This window comes from Notamacropus eugenii, chromosome 1 (assembly GCF_028372415.1).
Source record: "Notamacropus eugenii isolate mMacEug1 chromosome 1, mMacEug1.pri_v2, whole genome shotgun sequence".
Classification (NCBI taxonomy): domain Eukaryota; kingdom Metazoa; phylum Chordata; class Mammalia; order Diprotodontia; family Macropodidae; genus Notamacropus; species Notamacropus eugenii.
This window is the reverse complement of record NC_092872.1, coordinates 441,067,629-441,090,347: the sequence shown is the minus strand read 5'-3', so window position 1 is coordinate 441,090,347 and position 22,719 is coordinate 441,067,629. Positions and strand designations below refer to the sequence as shown.

General features: G+C 37.6%; 1 protein-coding gene across 7 annotated transcripts in view; it reads left to right on the top strand.

Moving 5' to 3' along the window:
* Positions 1 to 22,719, top strand: part of CDK5RAP2 (CDK5 regulatory subunit associated protein 2) — a 157,366-nt gene that overhangs the window by 40,665 nt on the left and 93,982 nt on the right. For all 7 annotated transcript variants that reach the window (XM_072631764.1, XM_072631762.1, XM_072631760.1 and 4 more), the window contains 8 exons: positions 1,856 to 1,932; positions 4,093 to 4,216; positions 5,689 to 5,843; positions 8,490 to 8,652; positions 9,687 to 9,740; positions 11,216 to 11,335; positions 11,960 to 12,052; positions 16,556 to 16,774. In XM_072631764.1, coding sequence (XP_072487865.1) covers positions 1,856 to 1,932; positions 4,093 to 4,216; positions 5,689 to 5,843; positions 8,490 to 8,652; positions 9,687 to 9,740; positions 11,216 to 11,335; positions 11,960 to 12,052; positions 16,556 to 16,774 — 1,005 coding nt within the window. The remainder of the gene's footprint in view (positions 1 to 1,855; positions 1,933 to 4,092; positions 4,217 to 5,688; positions 5,844 to 8,489; positions 8,653 to 9,686; positions 9,741 to 11,215; positions 11,336 to 11,959; positions 12,053 to 16,555; positions 16,775 to 22,719) is intronic.

The following is a 22,719-nucleotide window of genomic DNA, read 5'->3' as shown; positions in this document are numbered from 1 at the left end:
TTCGATAGTATCACTTGTGCCAAATATGCTAACTAGGTGTTTTGGGGTAGGATTAGGGAGTGGTTAAGGCATGGTCAGTTCTTAAAGGAACATACACTTTTGGTATCTACTGTGCAGGTATTTTACCCAAAATTCATCGGGAAATAGCCCAAGGTGGGGGGGGGGGCCTACCTGGAGGTGTGGTTTTAGGCCTGAAACATCACTAAGTCAACTAGAGGTCAGGACTGACTAAGGAATACCAGGGTGCTCTCATCAGTGTCTTGTTAGACAAGATAAATGTAAGGGAACATATGTATGTCTAAGTCTGGGATACATATGATCAGTCAGGAAGTAGTCAATGTTGTTATGACCCAGTACACAGCCAGTGCAGCCAGTACACAGCTGGTTCAGACTAATGAGTTCTGTAGGTGCAGCTGGCTACTGTACCAGGAAGGGAGATAACGGTTGTTGCTAGGGCAAGCTGTGTCCTTGGGCTGGGGACAGACTGCCTGGGATAAGGTTTTAAGACTAGAGAGAAATGTGATTTTTAAAGAGAAATGTGATTTTAGAATTGGGGCCCAAGCACATGCACCCAGTCACCCCATCAGGTTCTGATGGAGGGAACAGAGAAAAAGTCTTTGAAACAAGGTGACAAGGTAGCATGAAGTGGCAATCTTGAGAAAATTCTCTTCAGTAATTTTATGTCATTGAGATGACCAGATAGAACTGTGACAAGATTACATAGTTGCATTGGGAATTGTAGAAGTCTTTCAGGTCAGGGTTTGCTGATTGATCTGTTAAATATGTTATAATGTGAATGGAGCAATATAGTCATCTTTTTCCCATCAAGTCAAACCATTTTTTTTTTTGAAGGAGAAGGGCTCACTAAAAGTGGTAAAGTTAAAAAATTTTTTTTTCATTTAAAAAAGTGTCAGCCATTCAGAGGAATTGTGCTGTATGATAACTACATAGAGTCTTAGAATTGGAAGGAGACTTAATGGATCTAGTCCATTCTCTCTTTGAAGCATGCTTCTCCTCCACAGTATCCTTGCCAAGTGGCCACCTAGTTTATGCTTCTCCTGGTAAGGCTAGCCATTTTGTGAAGCCATCATTTTTAATGGTGTGGGTTTTATACCTAAGGTTATGTATATTGTCAGCAGAGTACATTGCCATATTTTCTGTTTACTCAACTCATTAAATTTTCCAGATATTCCTGTATTAATCCTGTTTGCTGAGAGTTGTATGTCTCATGCCACATTTGAATCAGGACATTTTGATTTACTAATGAGTAAAGAAAACTGGGTAGAGAGCCTGTGTTTGTTGCTGATGGATCATATCACACCATTGTATCTTCTTGTGTTTTCATTCTGTAATGTGATTTGTTGAAAGTGTAGATTAGAGTTTGCTATTTTTCTCCCCTTGTCTCCTGAATTTGTTTTTTAAGCTTAAACACATTCCCACGGCTGTGACAACCATATGCAGGATTGTAAACAACCAGAAGTAATTGCTTTGGAATGGTAAAAACAAACTGCAGAATTGCCCATAAATTTGGTTGGCAAAGGGCAAACAATTTTTAAATCAACTTCACTTGAATGACATTTATGTGGTGATGTTTAAATGCTTTGGATTTCTAGAAGGTTGGAAAATTTACATGATTATTTTGAGACATGAGTAGTTCCAATCTTCCTTTTTCTTGATAGAATCTTTAATAAATTCACTTTCTAGTGTGCCCTAAGGCTAATGAGGTTTTGAGTATACCTTCTGCCTAACATAAGCAATGCATAGTGAAAATGTACTGGAAACATTGCTTGGTGGATGGATTTTGTGTACTTTCTTGCGTTTTAATAATGTACTCTTTGTGACATTTGTCTTGAAGAACATTGAGCTGAAGGTAGAGCTGGAAAGCCTGAAACGTGAACTACTGGAGAGGGAACATCTTCTCATCAAAGCCTCGTAAGTGCTGCCTCTTATATAAAATTTTGTAACCTTTTCAGTGATTTTGGCTGTGAGGTCTTGACCAAGCAGATGTTTTGATAATTTTTTTATGTAGCATATTAACCACTATGTACTCAACCAAGCATAGAAGTATGTATATTCAAGTATATGGAAAGACATCATTTACCTTTGAAGTGCAATCCTCTCTGGTGTAAAATGGGTGATTAATGGTGGAAAACCCTCCTCTAACAGAAGAAGCTAGAAGTTCAGGGTGAATATGCCACAGTGTCGAGAGCTGGAACTGGGGTTTGATCTAGGCTCTGGCACCAACTCCTCTTTGCTTTTCGAGGTGAGATGCATGCTTTTTTGATGCCCTGGGTCCTAGTTTCCCTACTTATAAAGTGAGGGGATATGTGGGGTAGTTGATCTCTAAGGTCCTATATGACCATAAAATCCTAGGCTTAAAATTATAGAAGCACATCAGAGGATATCAGTTAATCACTTAACCAGCAAGTATTTATTAAAAACACCTACTATGTTCCAGGCACTGCTAATTACCAGTAATACAAAGACCAAATGAATAGGCCCTGGCCTCAAGGAACCCTCATGCTCTGGGGTTTGGGATGACAGTCTTAAAGAGGAAGATAGAATGATAAAGAGTGGTGCAGATGGACCAATATTTATAGAAGAAATGAAGGTGCAGTTTGGAGTAGATAGCAATGGCTCATTTTGTTAGTCCTTTAAAGTTTACAAACCAATGCAATCACAACATCCCTATTATGTTGGTGTAAAAATATTTTTATTCCCATTTTATAGATAAGGAAACTAAGGAACTGGGGTGAAGTCAATTGATTATATGGCTAGTAATGGCAGCTGTGAGTATGTTAGAAACATGCTTGACACTAATAAGGTATCAAGGAAAATTTATTACAGCAGAGTTCAGAATTGAACACTTTGGCCAAAGTGGGCCCCCACCCTCTTTTCAGTAGGAGGGACCACTGAATACAGAAGCAAGATGAGCTATATACTGATAGTTCAAGACATATCCTCCCACCAGGAGATGGATTGGTCCGTTCTCCATTAAGTCACTAACTTCTCTACATACCCATTATATAATCCCCCCCTTAGTTTGATTCCCCCTCCCAAACATGCTTTAACATAGGTCCCATGATCAGAAAATTGAGGGATAATTTTATCCAAGATGTGTCTGCTTATATACATGAGGTTCATTAAGCAAGTGCAGTGAAGAAAAGCCTTCTCCAGGTAGCTTTAGGTCATTTTTCTTGGCTAGTTCCAGCTAGCTGTAGATTTGCTTCCTTTATCAAAAACTTTGTAATTTTCTGAGGTCCACTGTCTTTTGATTGGTTGAGTCCACCTGCAGTCTGTTGGTCTTCTTGTTATCTAACTTATTCTCAGTGACTTCATCAATTAACAATAACATACCGTGGAAACTTAACCTTTGCTGTCTCTCACAAGTAGAACTCATTTTCCTGATTTCCTGATTTCTTAGGCTGTATACAATACACCTTCAATGTATTAAGATTATGTTTTTTGAAAATTCAGCCACTAGGGCATGGGAGACAGACATCAGAAGAAATTCAGATACTTTTCCTTTATTATTATGTTTGCTATAAACCTAAGCTGCAGTGGGGAGGGGAGGATTTTTAAGGAATATCCAGAATATGTTTCTCATGTATTCATAATCAGTACAATTTTTCTTAAAAAGAAATAAGGATTTGTGTTTGGAATCACAGCAGCATGACTGTGGTGCACAAGTCTCATTCACCATTAATCAAGCAGAGAACACATCCCTAGTGTTCTAGAAGTAATAATTTTGGCATTTTGTGTTTTGAATGACACATAGCTATAGGGTGTGTAAGCAGAGACTGATTTTGTTTTGGTTGCACAATCTCCTATCTCAAATAGATCGATTGGGCTGTGTTTAAAATTCTTTTCCTGTGAGTTGGCAGAATACATTGCATCAAATCTCCCTTAATTTCTCCAGATTTATTTTTATTGGTTTTGGCTCAGTTACCCTCTTTTCCAGTTACAAAAGAAGCTGTATATGTTATATTGGAAAGGTGGTTATCAATATCTCATGTCTTCAGTCTGCTTGTTCATGGTCAGAATTAGACCCACCTTCTCCTCAGTGTTTGTGCTTTTCCTACATCTTTGCAGCAAAGCAGTGGAAAGCCTGGCAGAAGGGGGTGGTTCAGAAATTCAGCGTGTGAAAGAGGATGCTCGTAAAAAGATGCAGCAAGTTGAAGACCACCTAACAAGGAAAATCTTCCATTTAGAAGAGGCAAGTGTAAACCCTGGAAGAATAATGCAGCTTTCCCAGAACCTTTGGGGAGGGAGAAGAATCTAGGATTACTCTTTGCTTAGATGCTTGTTTTTTGGTAATGATTTGAAGATGATCTGTAATGAGTTTCTTCATCTGTGGCCTAGATTATCTCTAAAGGTTTCTTCCATCTACAAATTCAGTTTCTACTGATTGATAGAAAATTACTATATCATAGACTTTTAAATAGATTGATAGAAAATTACTATATCATAGACTTTTAAATATTTCTCCCATTTTAAATAAAATCTTACACTATCAGATTCTTGAAGTTATTTGTTTTTCCTATTGTTTATACTGCCAGAACAAATGTCTCTTTGCAAGTGTGTAAGAACAGAGTATGGGTAGTGATAAGGTTTATTTAGAGTTATAATACATATTTACATATGTCATCTCATTTGATCCTTGAAATAATTTGCTGAACTAGGGTCTACAAATGTTATTAAGCCCATTTAATAAGATACTAAGGCCCAGAGGGCAGAAGTGACTTGCTCAGTGTTAAACAATCAGTAGGTGGCAAGAGCCTTGATTTACACATGCAAGTCCTCTGACTTTGGATCTTGGATATTTTCCACATGGCTTCTTAATGCTATAACCTGTTAAAATATTGGGCTTGTACTGGAATGGGAGGAGGTGGTTCTTCCTTTACTCAGAGTTAGCAGTATAGTCCTGAGTATAGACTGAGAAATGGTTTTATATAAACACCATTGTCTTTGAGATCATGAGGCAAAATCCTATTTGGGCAGACAGTAATGTGATATATTACAGAGAATAGCACCACATCTTTCATTGTTGTATATATAGAAATAGCAAAGAACTTTGCGTAAGCAGCTGTGAGATCCAATTCACTTCCAAGTCATTTTGATTAACACTGATGTGTATTCCTGTGTGGTAGACCTAGGCTTAGAATTTTTTCCTTTGGTGATACAAATAATTTCCCTATTGGCTTCCTTGAGCTTTGAGAAGGGAGTGTGTTGTATTTATCACCACCTAAATCACTGCAGAGATTTAGAAAATGTGGGTTCAGATTTTCTAGTTCCTAGTTACTGTGAGGGGGTGAAATTTGTATGTGATTTACTGTATGGATCTTGTTTGGAATTTCTTTATAAATATGCCATATTGTGGGGAGCATTTAGTTTTCACTGAAATTGTAAATATTGATTTGATTCAGAAAAAATTAGAAAAAGAGCTCTTTGTGAGTTAATTGAGTCTTTTCCTTTAGAAATGCTTATAACTCTTCAATATATGAGGTAATGGAAAAAATGTTTGGCAAATGTATTTATTACCAATTCTTACCGTGTATATAGTATAATTCAGGGAGGGAGAACTGCTGGAGAAGAAATCATAAATATTTATATTTTAATCCAATTTCCTTTCAAAATGTTCCCAATTGTATTGAAAAATCACATTGGATGCATTTAATTTAACTCTAGGACGTCAAAGCAGCCCAGGCAGAAGTGGAAAAGGCCTTTGCAATGGTAGAGAAGGAAAAGGTTCTCAGAATGAGTTTGGAAGAAAAACTTTCATCTCAGAAGATAGTGAAGCAGGGAGAACTGGAGGAGGCCACAGCAGAGGAAGAAAAAGACAGGTCTGACCTTTATCACTCTCCTACAGTGACACTTCGTTTATCCAGCATCAGTAGGGAAGGAGGCATTGTCCACTAATGATTTCCCTGATAACTGGTGCTTTCCAAAACTTTGTTATTTGTAATTGCTTTAGTTGGAAAGCTTTTGGAAACCTGCCATTTCCCTAGAGCATTCTTAAAGTACAGTGAGCATCCTTTACCTTTTATGGAGTCCTTACTCCTATCAGTAATTGCATGGGGTTATAATTCTGTGATGCCGTGGGGGTTAGCAAACTGCCAAAGCAGTTCTAATAAAGCTTTGGCACAGGAAACTATGGTTATCTTGGAAATTCATTTATGTATAACGCCTCCTTCATTAAAATCTGCCTTTATGCTAGATGTTCTCAGATTGCTGTGCTTGGTGAGTTCCTGTCTGCTCTTTGTAATTTATCTCTCTCTTTTGTTTCTGACAGCTGTCATTTCTTTCGAACTTAAGTATATCTGCTTTTAGCAGCACCCACCTCTCTTTTAATTGCTGTTCCTAATCTGTGGGCTAGGAGACTATGTAACCAAGCTTATGTGCTTTATTTTAGCCTAATAGGCTCTGAATATCTTGTGGGCCTGAGGGTGGCCTGAAGATCTTGTGTGTGAGCTGTGCTACATGGACTTTGTGATATCTGTATTAATTTCTCTCTCTCTTTTTTTTTTGCTTCTGGGTTATTAGCTGTTTTCTAGATATTTGGAATTGTGGTTGCTGAATATTAAAAAAAGTAATTGTTTACTGTTAATTAAAAACTTCAGAAGCTTGGCTACTCTCATTTTTGATGTGGGGACTGCTTTTGCTTACTTCCAACTTCTTTATCTCTTTGCTGGTAAGGTGAGCAGTTCCTTCCAGCTTTCCTCTGGCTAGAATATAATAATAATTTTTGGCATTTATATAGAAGACTTTACATTTAGAAGGTACTTTGCACATATCCGCTTATTTTATTCCAGACATCCCTGTGAGCTACGTTGTATGAGTATTTTCCTCATTTTACAGATGAAAAAACTGAGGATCAGGGCGGTCAAAGGATCTTCTTCAAGGTCCCAGCTAGGATATGGCAGAAGTAGGACTTGAATCCAGTTCTTCTGACTCCTTTCCCATTATAGTTTCCTAGCTCCCTGTGGTGATGTTGTGTGACTAAGGAACAGCCAACAGTTGGACTGAAGGCAAGATGTTTATATTTTGAACATCATGCTCATCCCTGGTCTGACATACTTGTTCTGCATTTTTTGGGGATATTTTAACTGCTGAATGTGTTGGTTTTCTTTTGTTCAGTGTAAGAAATTCCACGTATATATAAGGTGGTCAATCATCATTACCTTGGAAATGGAACCCTTTTGTAGAGCCTTCTCCAGGTACTTGTAGTACCTGGGCTTTGATCTCTTCTTATTTGTGATTGTAGATGATGTGATCAAATTGGGGGAATTGTGCCTAATGAGATCCTTGAGCTTAATATTGTGGGGATCACAATAATAAGATGAGCAGAATGTTGCAACTTTGTTTTATTAGGAGTGCTTGATTGAGGTGTTAGAGCTGTAACTTTTTGCATGCAAAGTAATCTAAGGCCAGATGCACTATCCTGTAAACAAGAAGCAGTTGCTTTCTAACTTTGGGTAAATCAATTCACCTCTGTGGGCCTCAGTTTCTTCATCTGCACAATATTGGGACTGGACTGAGTATTACCTAAAGTTTGTAGTGACTCTAGCTAGCATCCTGTGTTCTAGAGGTCCTTTCCAGCTCTAATATTTTATATTCTGAAGTTCTCTGTAGCACTTAGAGAAGCGGTGCACCACAGTGGTAGAGAGGTCTCTAAACCAGGAAGGCCTGGGTTCAGGTCCTACAACTGATAAACACTGGTTGTGTGACCCTGGTCAGGTTGCTGAATCTCTCAGTTCTCAAGACAACTCTTGTGAAGAAGATACTGACCTGTATTGGTAGAAGGAGTTTTCTCAAATTGGAGTTCCCCATGGTAATGAAATCTGAGGTGCAGTCTCTGTCCTTTTCTAGTGTTAACATTGTGTTAAAGAATGGGTATCCTTTCTCAAGGAAAAATGCCTGCCACACTCAGAGAGAGAAATATGGAAGTCACTCACATATTGTAGCAGATCATGTTTGTGTATGTGTATGTGTTTGTGTATCATGTTCTGATTTGTTATACGATTTCTTTCATTTATCTTAGTCTGACTACATAGCATGACTATAGTGAAAATATACTCAATAGGAAAGTATATGTAGAATCTATACAGAATTGTATGCAGTCGTGGGGAGGGAGGGGGGGAGTGGGGGGTAGGTGGGGGGGATAAAATCACAATTGTATGGCAGTGATTGTTAAACATTACAAAATTAAAAAAAAAAAAAAAAGAATGGGTATCCTTCATTTGCTGTTTAAAGATGCAGTGTCTTGGTTAACGTGGACTTTTGTGCCATCCTCTTTCCCTAGTGTATTTGTCCTAAATGGAACATGTTCTTGTCATTGACCTTGTTTCTGTAGAAAGTGATTCCATTTATTCTGGTGTGTAGGAATTGTCCACTTGGAAGATGTCTGGCACTATTTATTTCTTAGTTGATTTTGTCCCACTGAGCTGAGTATAATATAAAATTAATATTTACATCTTGTTCTGCTTTAGACTGATAGAGGACTTGAGGCAGACTTTGAAGAAAAAAGATGCTTTAATTCAGGAACTTGAAGAGGCAAAATCTCAAATGGGATCTATTGATGAGAACTTGTCATCTGGAAAACTCCGAGAACTTACTGCTGCTTTCAGGGAAGAAAAGAAATTTGAGATAGAGGTGAGACAGTGGTCCACAAATGGAAACTTTAATTAGCATTCATGGCTCTTCTATGGAGAATGCATATACGTTTCCCATATTTTGTGTGTATACACAGATAAACAAATACAGTATTTAACTGTTCACAGCTTCCTGCGAGCTAAATGGTGGCAGAAATGGCTACCGTCATGGCATTCTAGGACTTGTTAAAAATCAAGAGTTTTTGAAATAAGTGGCTGTGAGAACAGGCAACCTTAATATTAGTTTTTGAATTACCTATGAATGAATTAATATGGAGGAGTTTTTTCAGATTTTCTCTCCTCCCCTCTATTCTTTGATTCCTACAATATGTGGTCTGTTGTTAACTATTCCAACATTACAGTTAGAAGCAGATATTTATCTGAAGCTTTAGAAGCATTAGTGAAAAAATAGATTATAAAAAGAACTATTTGGAAAGTTTAAGTCTTAGCTGTGATCTTCTATTCTTATGCAATGGAGGCTTCTTCATACAAGTTGCAATATATTAGGTGACATTTAAAGTGGATTGATTATCTGTAATATTTATTTAGATTCTCTGTTTCCATATTAAGAAAGATCATTGACCTAACTAACGATGGTACGTTTTTAGCATTATAGATTAGGTTTAGTCTGGACTTTTAATGGTTTAGAATATTGTTCCCATGGTTAGTTACTTTTAAGTTTTTCCTTGAAATCACTTTTGCATTCTTCATAATCTTTCATCTGACTTTTTATTTATGCCCTCTGGGGCTGAATAAGCTACAATCAGTGATCACTTCTAATCATGCCTGGCTCACTGTGTCAGCTCACTTTTCCCCTGCTTTGTTTTTAAGCTTTGTTAACTTGACTGAAGAGACTGGGTGTGCTAGGGTGGGGGGAAACATACACTTTTGTTTTAATGAGATCCAAATGAAATGTTGTAAATTAAGTATATGAAGCTCTGTTCTAATTGATTATGATGCTTAATGAAAGTACTTTTGGGGGAAATATTTTTAGTGCATTTTCCTTTGGAGTTAACATTTATTTTGTTTTGTTAGGCTGTTCAAATGGAACTTAAAAATGAGAGAAATTGCTTTGAAAAGAGAATTCTGGTATGTTTAAATCATATTTTAATTAATCTAAGATTTATAAACTTAGTCCCTTATTTCTTATTCTAAATATAAGTAACTTGAGTTAAAATTTGACCAAACTCATTGGACTCTGCCATAGCCAGGGTATTTCTGGAGTGTTGTAGTCATTTTTAGGTACTGTGTCTGAGAAGACATTGATAAGCTAGGGTGTATCTAGGATTGTGGTGAGGGGATTTGAAATCATGTCAAGAGGACTGATTGAAGAAAATGAAGATTTTTTTAAAAAGAAGACTGAGGTAGGGGGATAGAAAAGAGGGAAAGACAGATTTATTAAGTACCTAATTTGTGCCAGGCAAAGCTTTGCAAGTATTAACTCATTTGGTCCTCGCAGCAATCTGCAAGATAGGTGCTATTATACTCTCTTTCTTACAATTGAGGAAAACTGACACGATCAGAGATTAGGTGACTTGCTCAGGTTCACATAGACAGAATCTGAGGTCATATTTGAATTCAGATTTTCCTGACACCAGGCCTAAGCCACGTAGCTGCCCTGATGATATATTGCCTTTAAATATAAAGAGAATCAGAGGATCATAGATTTAGAGTTGAAATAGACCTTAGAATTAATCTGTAGACAAGCATTAGTTAGCACCTGTATGCTAGGCACTGAAAGTTATTGGAGATTATTGAACCCCCTTCATTTTAGAAATAAGCAGACTTGAGGTCCAAAGAAATATAGTGAACTTGCTCAAGGTCAGACTAGTGGTAGGGAGCCCAGATTTGAACCTCATTCTGGGCTTCCAAATTCAGTACTCTTTATGCTCTACCCATACATAGATTGACATTCAATGGATCCACAGGAAAGATCAAGCAGACAGAAGAGAACAGAGAAGGAGGGATGGAGACAAATCTGAATTTATTATAAGAACTTCTCAGAAGTTTGAGCTGCTCAGAAATGCGATGGGAAGTCTGGGAGACTGAGGGTTTTTTTTTTCTTTTTTCTTTTTTAGCATTTGAGTTATTGGAAACTAGATGATGACTTTGTAGGCATGTTGTGAAGAGGATTCATGTTTTAGAGAGGAGTTTTGCTAGATGCACTTGCTCCAAGGTCCCTTCCACCTCAAGAGTCTAGCATTCTATTAAATTCAAATCCTTTGGAAATTTCTGTGGCATCACAGGATTTAGTTGGCAGTACCATTTGTTGTGCTCTCCACTGCTTGGATGTGACCCTATGCAGATTCAAGAAGGCATTGGTGTTCTTCCCATGGGGATGACTCCTTTACTTTCACTGTATCCTCTTGCTGTGAGATGCAGTATTATAACTTAGAGCTGATTCCTTTATACTTGGTTTCACTTGGAAGCATTAAACACAGTCTGACATGAATAAAATAGCACCTAAATAAATCAAACAACATTTAAATATATGTTTAAAGATTTATTAACAATGCATTACAGTTGAGACTGGTCAACTTAGTGATTCCTCTTATCTAATTTAGTCTTTTCAGGAGGACATAAAAGAAAAAGAAAAAGAAATTGCTCTTGAAAGGAAAAATGGTTTGAAGAGGGATAAAACAATTCAAGGTCTAACTGTGGCCTTAAAAACAAAAGATAAAGAGGTATGTCTGTACTTTAATTTAGATTTATTCAGGATAGATACTATAAATTAAAATGGTTGCTTTTAGCCTCTTTCATCTTGAATTTTCAGCCCTTTATAAAATGCTTGTGATGGAACTAAAGTGTAGTGGCATGAGAACTTTTGTCCATGGTTAGCTTCTGTACTAGTAGATTACTGGTTAAGCCAGGCTAGGCCATATATGTGTGATACCCATTTTGATATGCTTGAAAACAGAAATTCGTTTTGTTTACTGGAGGATATTTCACTGCCTCTGGGCTTTTTGATGGTGTATTGCTGGTATCATTATACCTTTCTCTTCCCATTATGTGGGGTTTGATCTGTGGATTTTCTTTCCCTGTTGGATCATTGACTATTTTGTGTAGTTTACATTATAAACGACCCATGTTGCAGATAGGGAAATTTTTAAGTTTCTTTAAAGAAGTACAACTTATTATTTGTTATTAAGTACTGTTTTTTGGGGTATTGTAAAAACCAACTTGACTTACATGGAAAATCATCTAATACAACCACAGAGGACTATTCAGGGAAGAACTTGTTGGAGGTAGAATATAATTGGATTTTTACTCTGGTTTTTTTTTTTTGGCTGTGTCTTGGTTCCTGAAAGATTGAAGAACTTACATCCAAAATTGAAGAGTTGACTACTTCCTTGGCTAAAGCAAGAGAAGCTACCCACAGTGCCAAGATAGAAAAAATCAAGGTAAGCTATTGAAGAAAGCTGGTTAGGTTAGATTGATTTTCAGTTTATACACAGAGGCAGCAATATTTTGTAGCACAGAGTTGTCAAACATGCTGCCTGAGGAGCTCACAACACCCCCCTGTGCTGCCAGAACCAGATTAAAATGTAATTGGGAAATATTTAACAAAATTAAAATACAATAAACTGTAGATAACATTACATTTTAAAAGTCACTATATAGCCCACAGGGACCCTTATGTACAGATTTCTGGCCCATGTTTCTATTTGGATTTGACCGCAATGTACTTTGAGCCAGTGGAGATGGTAGTATTTACACCACTTCACAAGAGTAGGGAGACTCAAATTCAAATGAGAGAATGTATGTGAAGCGCTTTGCAAACTGTAAAGTGCTTTATCAACGAAAACTATTTATGGTATACTGGAAAGAGCCCTAGATTTGCAGTCAGACGACCTGGATTTGAATTCCAGCTGGGCTGCTGGCCAGGTTACTGTAAAAGGAAGAGGTCAGACTAGATGGTAGTCAAGGTGTTTTCTAGTTTGAAATCCTTTGATCCTTTGATTATTAATACATGACATTTACCTTGCAAAGTATATCATTGTTGACAGCCATACTTGCTCATATTCCTTGATATCACTGTGAGACAGAGATTCTAGGTAAGTTGGACCAGGCAAGTTCGGACAAATATAGCATATTATGTTTTCTTACCATCACTGAGACCAATTAGGTGGAAAAAATGATTTCAGATATATGTGTGAATATTTTTTAAAGCATTTGTATGTTCAGAAAAGCAAATGAGGTACAACCATTATAAGGTTAACAAAGTTGACTCTCTTCTGTATTTTTTTTTTTGAAACAAACTCCATAAGAGTTAGTTGAACTATTTTAGAGAGAGATTAATAATTAGTGTAACACATTTCACATCAGTTACTTTCTTTTTATTAATACAATCTCTTCTAGTTCAGGCCATTATTGCCTCTAACCCAGATTATTGGCAGCCTCCTAATTGGTCTCCACCCTATCCCTACCCCCCCATCCCTGCAATCTTTTTTTTATATTGTACGTACTTCCTAAAGACCAGATCTGATCCTTCCCTTCCCCCATAAACAAATCTTCTATACCTCCATGATGAAGTATAAACTGCTCAGCCTTGTATTTAAAACTCTCTGCAACTGAATCCTTATCTACCTTTCCTAAATTTGTGAGTCTGTTCTTCATGCATCATTGATTCCAGTCACACTGGCCTTCTAGCTATTGGCCCTTTGACTAGGAGTGGGAAACCTGTGGAGGCTACTTGTGGCCCCCTAGTCCTCAGGTGCGGCCCTTTGACTGAATCAAAATTTCACTGAACAAATCCCCTTTTATTACAGATTTGTCCTGTAAAATTTGAACTCAGTCAAAAGGTTGCACCCAAGGACCTAGAAGGCTGCATGCAACCTTGAAGCCGAAGGTTCCTCACTCCTGCCTTAGACCACATTCTGTCTTGCCTCTCTTTGCTTTCACAAATGGCTCTCCATGTCTAGGATGTATTCCCTACCTTCCTTCAGAGTCTAGCTTGATGCCACTTCCTATAGGAGATCTTTTCTCATCCTCTTAAGTTAAGAGCCCTCTCTCTTGAAATTATTTCATGTTTACTAACTTATCTACTTGTATATTCCCCTGTCCTTTGGAATGTAAATTCCTTGAGGGCAGAGGTGGTTACATCTGTGCTTGTACAAATATCTGTATGAAATGTGTGTGTGTAGTGCCTTAAACTGAGGAGAGACTCTGAATACCCAGTATAACCAGCAGATGGCTAAGGAGCTCCACTGTAGTTCATGATGGAGGATTAAGTAAAAAAAAAAAAAAAAAAAAAGGAAACATAATGAGCCACATAGTGAATTTTATGACAAAAATCAACCTACTATTAGAACAAATGATGAAATTAATAAACCTTTGTGACAAATCTCAATAAGTATTCCAATTTATAGTCTTTTCCTTCTTCCACAACTCATTTTGAAAAGGAAAAAAATTCACAAGAATTCCTCTTCCCTTTCAGTTATAACTTTAATAAGTGATTATTTGATTTCCTGTGCAAAGTGAAATATACCACTTTAGCCTTAAAAACATACGCTTTGTATAGAAAAAATAAAATTCATGTATTAAGTGTAATGTTAGGTTGTTAGCTCTTTGACCAATCTATTACAAAAAAGGAGAAAAAAAGCAAATTAGAGAATCCAAAGTTGAAATGAATTTATACTTCCAAAGCCTTATGATCTTGACCCATTATTTTTACTATGAACCAAATTTGTGGTCTGGATTTCATTTTTACCTCTTAGTATACACAGTAAAAACCATCGGAGAAGTTGTTCTCATAGCAAGGAATTATGTATTCATTTATGGTTAGTCACTATGCCACTGTCCTGCTCAGCAAACTTGAGCATCTCTCTATTGCTTCTTAAGTTGGGAACACCCCAATTTAGCATTTAAAGCCCTTCACAATCTAATTCAAGCTTATTTTTCCAGGCTGATAAGACTTCGCTCTCCCTCTCACAATTCTCTGTTCCAGCAAACACAGACTACTTGCTGTTTTCTTTACATCTCATTCTCTCGTATCTATGCTTCCACATGAGCAGTCTCTAATAACTGGAATGCTCTCCCTGCTTCCCTCCGTGGCTTGAAGCCCCTAACTTCCTTCATTGCCAGGCTCCAGTACCTCCTCCTGGAAGAGGCCTTTCCGGATGCCCTGGATTGTTACTCCTTTCCACCCCCACCCATTACTCTCTGCTATTTTGTATTTACTTACTTGTGGCATCTGGGTTGCTCTTCCTCCTCTTATCCCCGTTTACCTGGCTATAAGCTCTTTGAGGAAAGAAATGTTCTCATTTTTGTATTACTTTTTCCAGCATTAGCCCAGAGCCTGTCTCACAGGAGGAACTTAATAAATATTTAATGAATGAACTTGAACTTCTTGTATACCCTTTGTAGACAGACTATGAATGTGAAATTGTAACACTGCAGCTTACTTCCCTTTAAAATGGGAACATAACTTCTATTTAATTCAATTCAACAAACATTTATTAATCTTTACCTTTGTGCAGGGCTCTGTCATGAATGGAATATTATATAAGGGCAATGATAGTTAGGTGGCTTAGTGACCAGACTCAAGAGTGCATGAAGGACAGATAGGAAATTAGGAAAGGTAAGTGGAATTCAGTTGCAGAGAGCTTTAAATACAAGGTTTAACAGTTTATACTGTGTGTGTGTGTGTGTGTGTGTGTGTGTGTGTGTCTCTCTCTCTCTCTCTCTCTCTCTCTCTCTCTCTCTCTCACATTGATAGGTCTATTTTGCCAAGGATGCTTGCTTCCATAAAACTTGGTTTTCACCTTTAACAATGCTAACAAATTCTCCACTGATGCATTCTAAGTTATGGCTCAGGTAACATGGCTCAGGTAAACATATGCCAAAATTGTTGTGCCTTTTGAAAGCAGGCCTCTAACAGCAGACTTCTCTTTTTGTATAGTAGTGCTTTTAAAGGGTTAACTGTAAATTAACCTTTTCTGAGGAACTGACAGCTTCATATTGGTGGAGGCTGAGGTCAGCTACTCCCATAGGCTATATATATATAGCCTAGACCACTGCCTCAGCTTTCCTGTCTGTCTCCATTGTGACCCTGAGTTCTTTGTACCTTTCTGTCTCCTATGAGTATGTAGAATTCCAAGTGTCAGTCTGCTTTCTCAAGGACAGGTATTCTTACCACACTTAGCTGTCATCTTTTCATTTCACTTAGGTCCTTTGATGTTGACAGTTGCTCTCTTCGGAACCTTTGACCTTTGCTGGTTGGCCCCAAGCTCATCACAAAGTGATATTGTTAGAGCCTAAATCTGTTTCTGTTCTTCAGATGACAGTCCACTCTATTAATAACAGTACATGGCATTTTTATAGCACCTTTTGATTTACTTAATAAAGTGCTTTACATATTTCTTGATCTTGTCAACAATCTTAGCACAGTGTTTTGTACATAATAGGTGCATAATTTAATATATTGATTTGAAAGCCCTTCTTTGGTAGCCAGTAGAGAGAGCATCCCTATTTTGTAAATGTGGAGACTAGTGCAGAGAAAGTGGCTTGTTCAGGGTCACATACGGCTGCCTCCTCTTATGTGGAAGGGATTGTGCAAATTTAGTGCTTTTCCCACTCTTTCCCTTTCTGATCTTAAACTCTGTGGAGGATAAAGCTAACCTTACAGCTCCCCTGTACCCTTTTCCTGCTCCTTTCTGGTGTACAGTGAAAAGACACTAGATTTGTAGTAAGAAGACCTAACTTCAGATTTCTGCTCAGCTTCTTATACCTGCATTGGCTTAGTTGTTTCCCTGTTTTGAGCCTCAGATAATGAAATTGAGGGTGTTGGACTAGATACCTCTAAGTTTGTCCCTTCAGTTCCTAAATCCTTTGAAATAATGTAAAGTATGAGCTTAGATTGCTTTGTCTAATACTGATTGTGGATATTTCTTTGCTTCTTTCAGGGGACTGAAGATTTTGAGACCACTTTGCTGGAGAAAGAAACCCTTTTAGCACAGCTGCATGCTGAAAATCAGAGGAAAGATACTGAGAACCATAAGCTACAAAGAATGATTGAAAAACTTAATGAAGACATAGACGATTTTCAACGTGAGAGGGAGAAATTGGAGAAGGAGTTGGATGAAGCCCGACGACAGAAGAGTCATGGAGACAAAACAATCAATGTGGTTATCACTTCTTGCTTATTAGTGGGGGTGCAGTCACTAGTGGGTTTTTACATTGTTTTATGCTTATACCATTTTTTAGAATTTCTTAACATAGGCTTATTGAGCACCAACAAATAGTAACTTACATTCTAGAACATGTTAAGATTTACAGTGTTTTCTTTACGATAACCATATGAGAGAGGTAGTATATATTAATTTTTTTACCTTACAAATGAAGTATCTGAGGCTAGAAACAGAGCAGATCCTTGAACCACGTAAGTGATTTTTGATGTTGTCAAGTAGGATATGATTGCACTAAGAAATATCAGTATCATTGTCTTTTGTTGTATAGTATCTCTTGTCACATCAACAGCTCTTAAAGGGTGTGCTATAAAATTTTGGAAATATATTATTGCAGATAAAAATAAATTTGTAAAAAATTTAATATACATTTTACTTACCATTTGATATATGTAGTATGGTGAGTATAATATTAAAAAAAATATAAATGAAACACCTTTTACTCTTAAATACTTGCCTAAAAGCCCATCAGATCTTAAACTCAAAGAAAACTCAACAAAAGTTGGTATTATTATTATTGTAGGAAAGCTGTGCCTATGCAAGTCTCCAAACTCTCATAGTATGACTAGCATGTTGGAGAGCTTCTGTGTTATAGAAGCCCTGGAGAGAATCAGCAAAGTGCAAATGGCCCAGGTGGCAGCCTGATGCCGTGAAAGAGCATAGGAATGATATCTGGGAGACTTGAGGTTAAGTCTTGGACTTGGCTCTAGAACCCTGAGTAAAAGCTAGCTGATTGTTCTAAGTCTCAGTTTCTTCATTTGTGAAATGAACTGGTTGGACTAGATCAGGCTTTGGCAAATTATGGGAGCCAGTTTTTCTGTGGCCCACAAGCTGAGAAATGTTTTTATATTTTAAAATAGAGTAAGACTATATTAAAATACATAGAAACCATTCTTATCTCCCAGGCTGGACAAAAACAGGCCAAAGGCTGGATTTGGCCTATGGACTGTAGTTTGTGAATCCCTGTGCTCAATGTCTGCAGGCTGTTGTGATCTCTCTTCTTTATGTTTGACTCTTTTTTACCTTTCCATCTCTAGGAGTCTATAATTCTCAAAAGAATCAAAAAAGTACTAATAGTTTCTGATATTTTTTATTATCATTGGTTCACATGCATCTAATTTGAAATAATATTTCAGACCAAAAAACCCCCAACAATCTGAATGCAAATACCTGTGTTCTTTTAAAATGGTTTTTCTTGATTATCTGTGTTTTAGTTAGTACTTAAACTCTCTGAACCTCAGTTTCCTCATCTATGAAATGAGTATTACAATATTTTCACTGTGTCACTCAAAGGGATGTTGTAAGGGACAGATGCGAAGACATGTAAAAGTGCTTTGTAATAAACAGAAAAGTGCCACTTAAATTTCCTTGTTATCAGGAGAGAGTTTGTGAGCCTTCAAAGTGAGGGTGTTGATTATTGTGTGATTTTTCTAAGGACAAGATATATATGTGAAAACATTTGTGAATGGTACAAAATAGTATGTAAAATAAAGAGATTATCTGGTGCCATAAAAGTTGAGAAAGGCATGACCTCTGTGGGCTAGAGTATTTGGGAATGTGGGTTCTGCATTAGTCCTGTCAGGGTGGAAGAGATCGGTACATAATATGCATTTACTGGCCTAGGTAGAGAAATGCAAAAATACTTCATCAGAGCATCCATAGTAGTTGTTGCTTGAGTTCTTTATTACATTGTTTGGTGAAAGGCCTTATAGTTTAGTGGAAAGAGCACTTGCCAAGAGCCAGAATAACTGTTCTACACCTAGCCCTGCCATGAACATATGTTAACTCTGTGGGAAGCTCTCTTTTTTGGTTCTCAGTTTCCTTATCTCTAATGAGGAATTGGGTTCAGTGGCTTCCAAGGTCTCTTTCAGCTATAAGTTTTTGTCTTTTTGTTGTTCTAATATTCTGTATTTTAAGGTTGCTTTAAGTAACCATTTCTGTTTTCCAAGGTTCTTTCTAGCCCTACAAATCTGAAAGCTTGGTAGAATGCTTTTACAGGAAGATGGAATTTGCACTTTATTTTCCGTTTTGAATAAGTTTTCTTACAGTGTAGGTTAATACTAAGATTTTTACTTAACTTCTGCTGACCTAGTATTTTCTGAGTTTGCTCATGTCTAGAACAGTTTGGTATTTCATCCCATTTCAGCAGTTCTGCATCTGTCTAAAGCAGAACTGCCTAATCTTTTTGTCAGTCTGGTGAAGTTTATGGACCCCTTCTCAGAATATTTTTAAATCCATAAAATCAAGTACATAAGATTATCAGGGAAACCTCTTAACATTGAAATAGTTATCATAGTATTAAAAGAACAAACAAGTTCATGAACTTGAGGTTAAGAATCTCTGTAGTGTCCAGGAATCTTATGTTGACCAAGCTGAGAATGGAGGCCCAGCGATTTGTGCTTGGGAAATGGCATGGAATCTTTTCATTTAGCCAAGGTTTTTGTTTTGCATGCTGAATTTAGCAGGAGAACACAGTTCTTTAGATTTATCTGTCTTATCAGCTTGTTTCAGTTAACTAGGCACTTTAATTAACTAAAGAGCCTCCTACTCACCAGATGTTGCTGCATGTGGATTAAAGGCAAGACCTTTGAATGACCTATCCTGTTGTAGGCAAAGAAAAAGAGGGATTTGTTTCTTTTATATGCCAAGAAAGGCCTTATAGACTGTCCTTGGAGTGATGTCTGTAATGCCCTGTAATGACATTCTTGTCTACTAATATAGAAACAAGGAGAAAAGGAGAAGAGAGGTCTCTTTTCCCTGGTAGTGCATGTATTGCTATGTTAACTTCAATATAGGTTGTGAGACCTTCCAAAAGCTAGGATTAGAGCATGAGTCTCCTGTTTTCCAGTCCTTCTTACTTTCCATTCTACCATGCTGTTGCATATAATGCAGTAAAACTTTCATCGTAAGATCCTCTGTTCACAGGCTCTTTTCCTTGTAACCCACAGAGGCAAATGATAAGGAAGCAAGTCAATTATCAATTCCTTAAATGTGTCCTAGATTCAGTACACGTTCATTGTCAGTGCACGCAGCCATGGACAGTGCATGTGTTTAGCAGTTAGGGGACCCAGATTCTTGTCCTAGCTTTATAACTGACTGGCTGTGCCAGTTACTTCTCTTTCAAATGTTAAATGAGGTTTCATTAGATAATCTTGAAGGACCCTTCTGTGTAGTCTGTGTTCAGAGATCCCATCCAGATCTAACATTCTCTGATTCACCTTTGATTTTTACATGTTGTCTTGGATATTGTGATCTAATTTCCATTACAATGACGCTGAAGCCCTGCAGTGACGATTAGCGTGCAGTGTTCAAGAAGCAGAGTGAACTTATGTATGCTAGGATTATTTTCAGTAGCCCCAAGTTTAAACAAACAACAAAAACCCCAATTAACTTAAACCATTTTATCTAAATTAAATTTGATTTTATCAAGCTGGCAAGTTTCTAGCCATTAGATCAATATATGACTATCTTTCCTTATGATCTCTTTTTTGAACCAACCTGTAAAATAATATGGCGGTATCTGTCTTGAAAAGACTCTTCTTAAAAAGAAAATTTAAAATTTAAATTTTGTTTTGTAATTTTATACCACCAGAGGGACCCAAATCCCTGTAAGCAAGTTCAGGAACCTTCTTTTCATTCAGCATTTCCTGATCTGTTTCTTAGCGTCACTTAGTGTCACAGCTTCTTTGTGTTGGAAATGGGGAGCTGCCAGAAATCACACGTCCTCGGCTCCCTCTGAAACTTCCCCTTGCCTCTTTGCTCTGATGCCTGGAACGAGAGAGCAAGGACGAATGATGCTTATCCTGTGTGAGTGAAGGGGAGGGCCTCAGCTCTCTCAGATGTGTGGTCTTTTACTGCGGTTCTCAGGATTTGGTGCTGGATGGGAGCAAGTCACATTGTTTTTCATCTCCCTTTTAAGCAGCATTTATTAGAAATCAGTTTAGAGAGTATTCCCTTGACTGTCTTATAATGCCCTCATCTGTCACTGGAGCCTTTGTCATCTTACCTGACAAGTTCGTTCTTCACCACTTGACTGTTTTTGCTCTGGAGAGGCATATCTGTTGGCTGAAGACCAGCAATCTAATTAAAGTTGTACCCTTCACCTGGCTGGCTAATCTAGTGTACTTTGACGGGGAGCAGTTTTAATTTTAGGGCAGTTAGACTCAAAACACCTCCAGTGTGCATTTCTCACACTCCTGCTGGTTGATGGATTTCTGGAAATAAGATCGTGACAACATTAGGAACATCTTTTGGCAAATAATCATCTAAACATGCTACCTTAAAACGTATTTTTGCATTTCTGTTAACTGCATATCAGACCACAAACCTGAGGAAATGAGCTTTAACAAAGGTTAAAACCTTTCTTGGCTATTTATATGAGGTATGAATGTAGCTGTGGCAATCAGTATTTTTCTAGAATAAAGTGGTTTTTAATGATAAATTGGAGGAGTTTCAGTTAGCAAATCCTAGCCTCTTTTAAGAGGCACCTAGCCGTTTCTTAGTTACTGGGTGCCAGGTTAGGTACATATTAAATGTATGGCAGTTGCTAACTCCAAACAACAACCACCACTACTACTACTATTACTACTGCTACTGCTACCACCATTACTACTACTACCAGTAATGATAATAACCAACATTTTGGTAGTGCTTTAATGTTCACAAAAATTTTTCTTCGCAATAGCCTCATAATTTAAATAGTATAAGTGAAATTGAGGGTCACAGAGGTGAAGTGCCTTGCTTGTGGTCATTCATGCCATGAAAGTTGTGGTCATTTATGCCATGCAAGTCACATCTCATATTGACTTGAACCTACTATATCTCTTAAATTCCGATGGAAGTGCAGAGTTGTCTTTCTTGTGGCAAGTCACCTGTAAGTCAGTCCATTGCCCTGCTCTGTGCTAAAGCTGGGGTTACAAAGCAAGGCAAAAAGCACAAAACCAGTCCTTGTCTTTAAGGGGGGGCACCAGCCTACCATTGTCTAGTCAGCACATCTAATTAATAAGTAAGATTTCCTGAGGTCTGCATTCACTAGTCAAGACAAGAAAAAGTAAATTTCCTGCCCCAGCATCCATAGTAACCTCTGTTCTTCACAAAAAGGCCTGTCTGTGCCTTTCAAGCTGTTTTTTCCCCAGACTGAGCTCGTCAAAAGCACTCTTCTTTGGAGTAATGCTGAAGTGTTTCATTGGCTTGTAAGAAGGGATCAGCAGGCCCTTCAGATGCCAGTATCATCTTTGAAGAGTTTTCCATCAGCTAATGCCATCTCAAGTTGGAATAGCATCTTTTGATGACTGATGAAGACTGGAATCTTGTGTCTCGTTTCAGGTTTTTGTTTCTGAATATTGTTATAGTAGAGGAGCTTCAGAATGACCAGTGCAAGATGGTTGGATTGTGAATTTTTTAAGTTAGAAGATACTTTAGAGGCCATTTGTTCTAATCTTCTCTTTTTATAGAGCAATAAACTCAGGTCCAGAAATGTTAAATGAACTGTAGGAAACCTCAGAATCTTTCTAGTCTAGACCTGAGCAAGCATTCCTCTTTATAGAATTGACAGTTGGTTATTTAGCCACTGCTTAAAGATCTCCATTAGAGGTATAAGTAGTAGACCCATGATTCAGGCCCAAGTCCCCTGTTAGTTCAGGGCACATTCCTTTATACCACTTTTCCTTTTTGTAAACCTTGTTGATCTCCCTTTTCTCTACCTCTATCTTATTCATGGTCTTTTTACACAGTTGGTTTTATTCTAGTCCTATATACCACTGAGATCTTACTCTAGGACTTCTCATAGTGATGTGCAGATGGGCTTGTGTTCTTAGATGCTGTGAAGGTGGAATGGAAGCTCTGGCAGGTTCTACAAACTGGAAGAGCTTTGGATGTAGGGC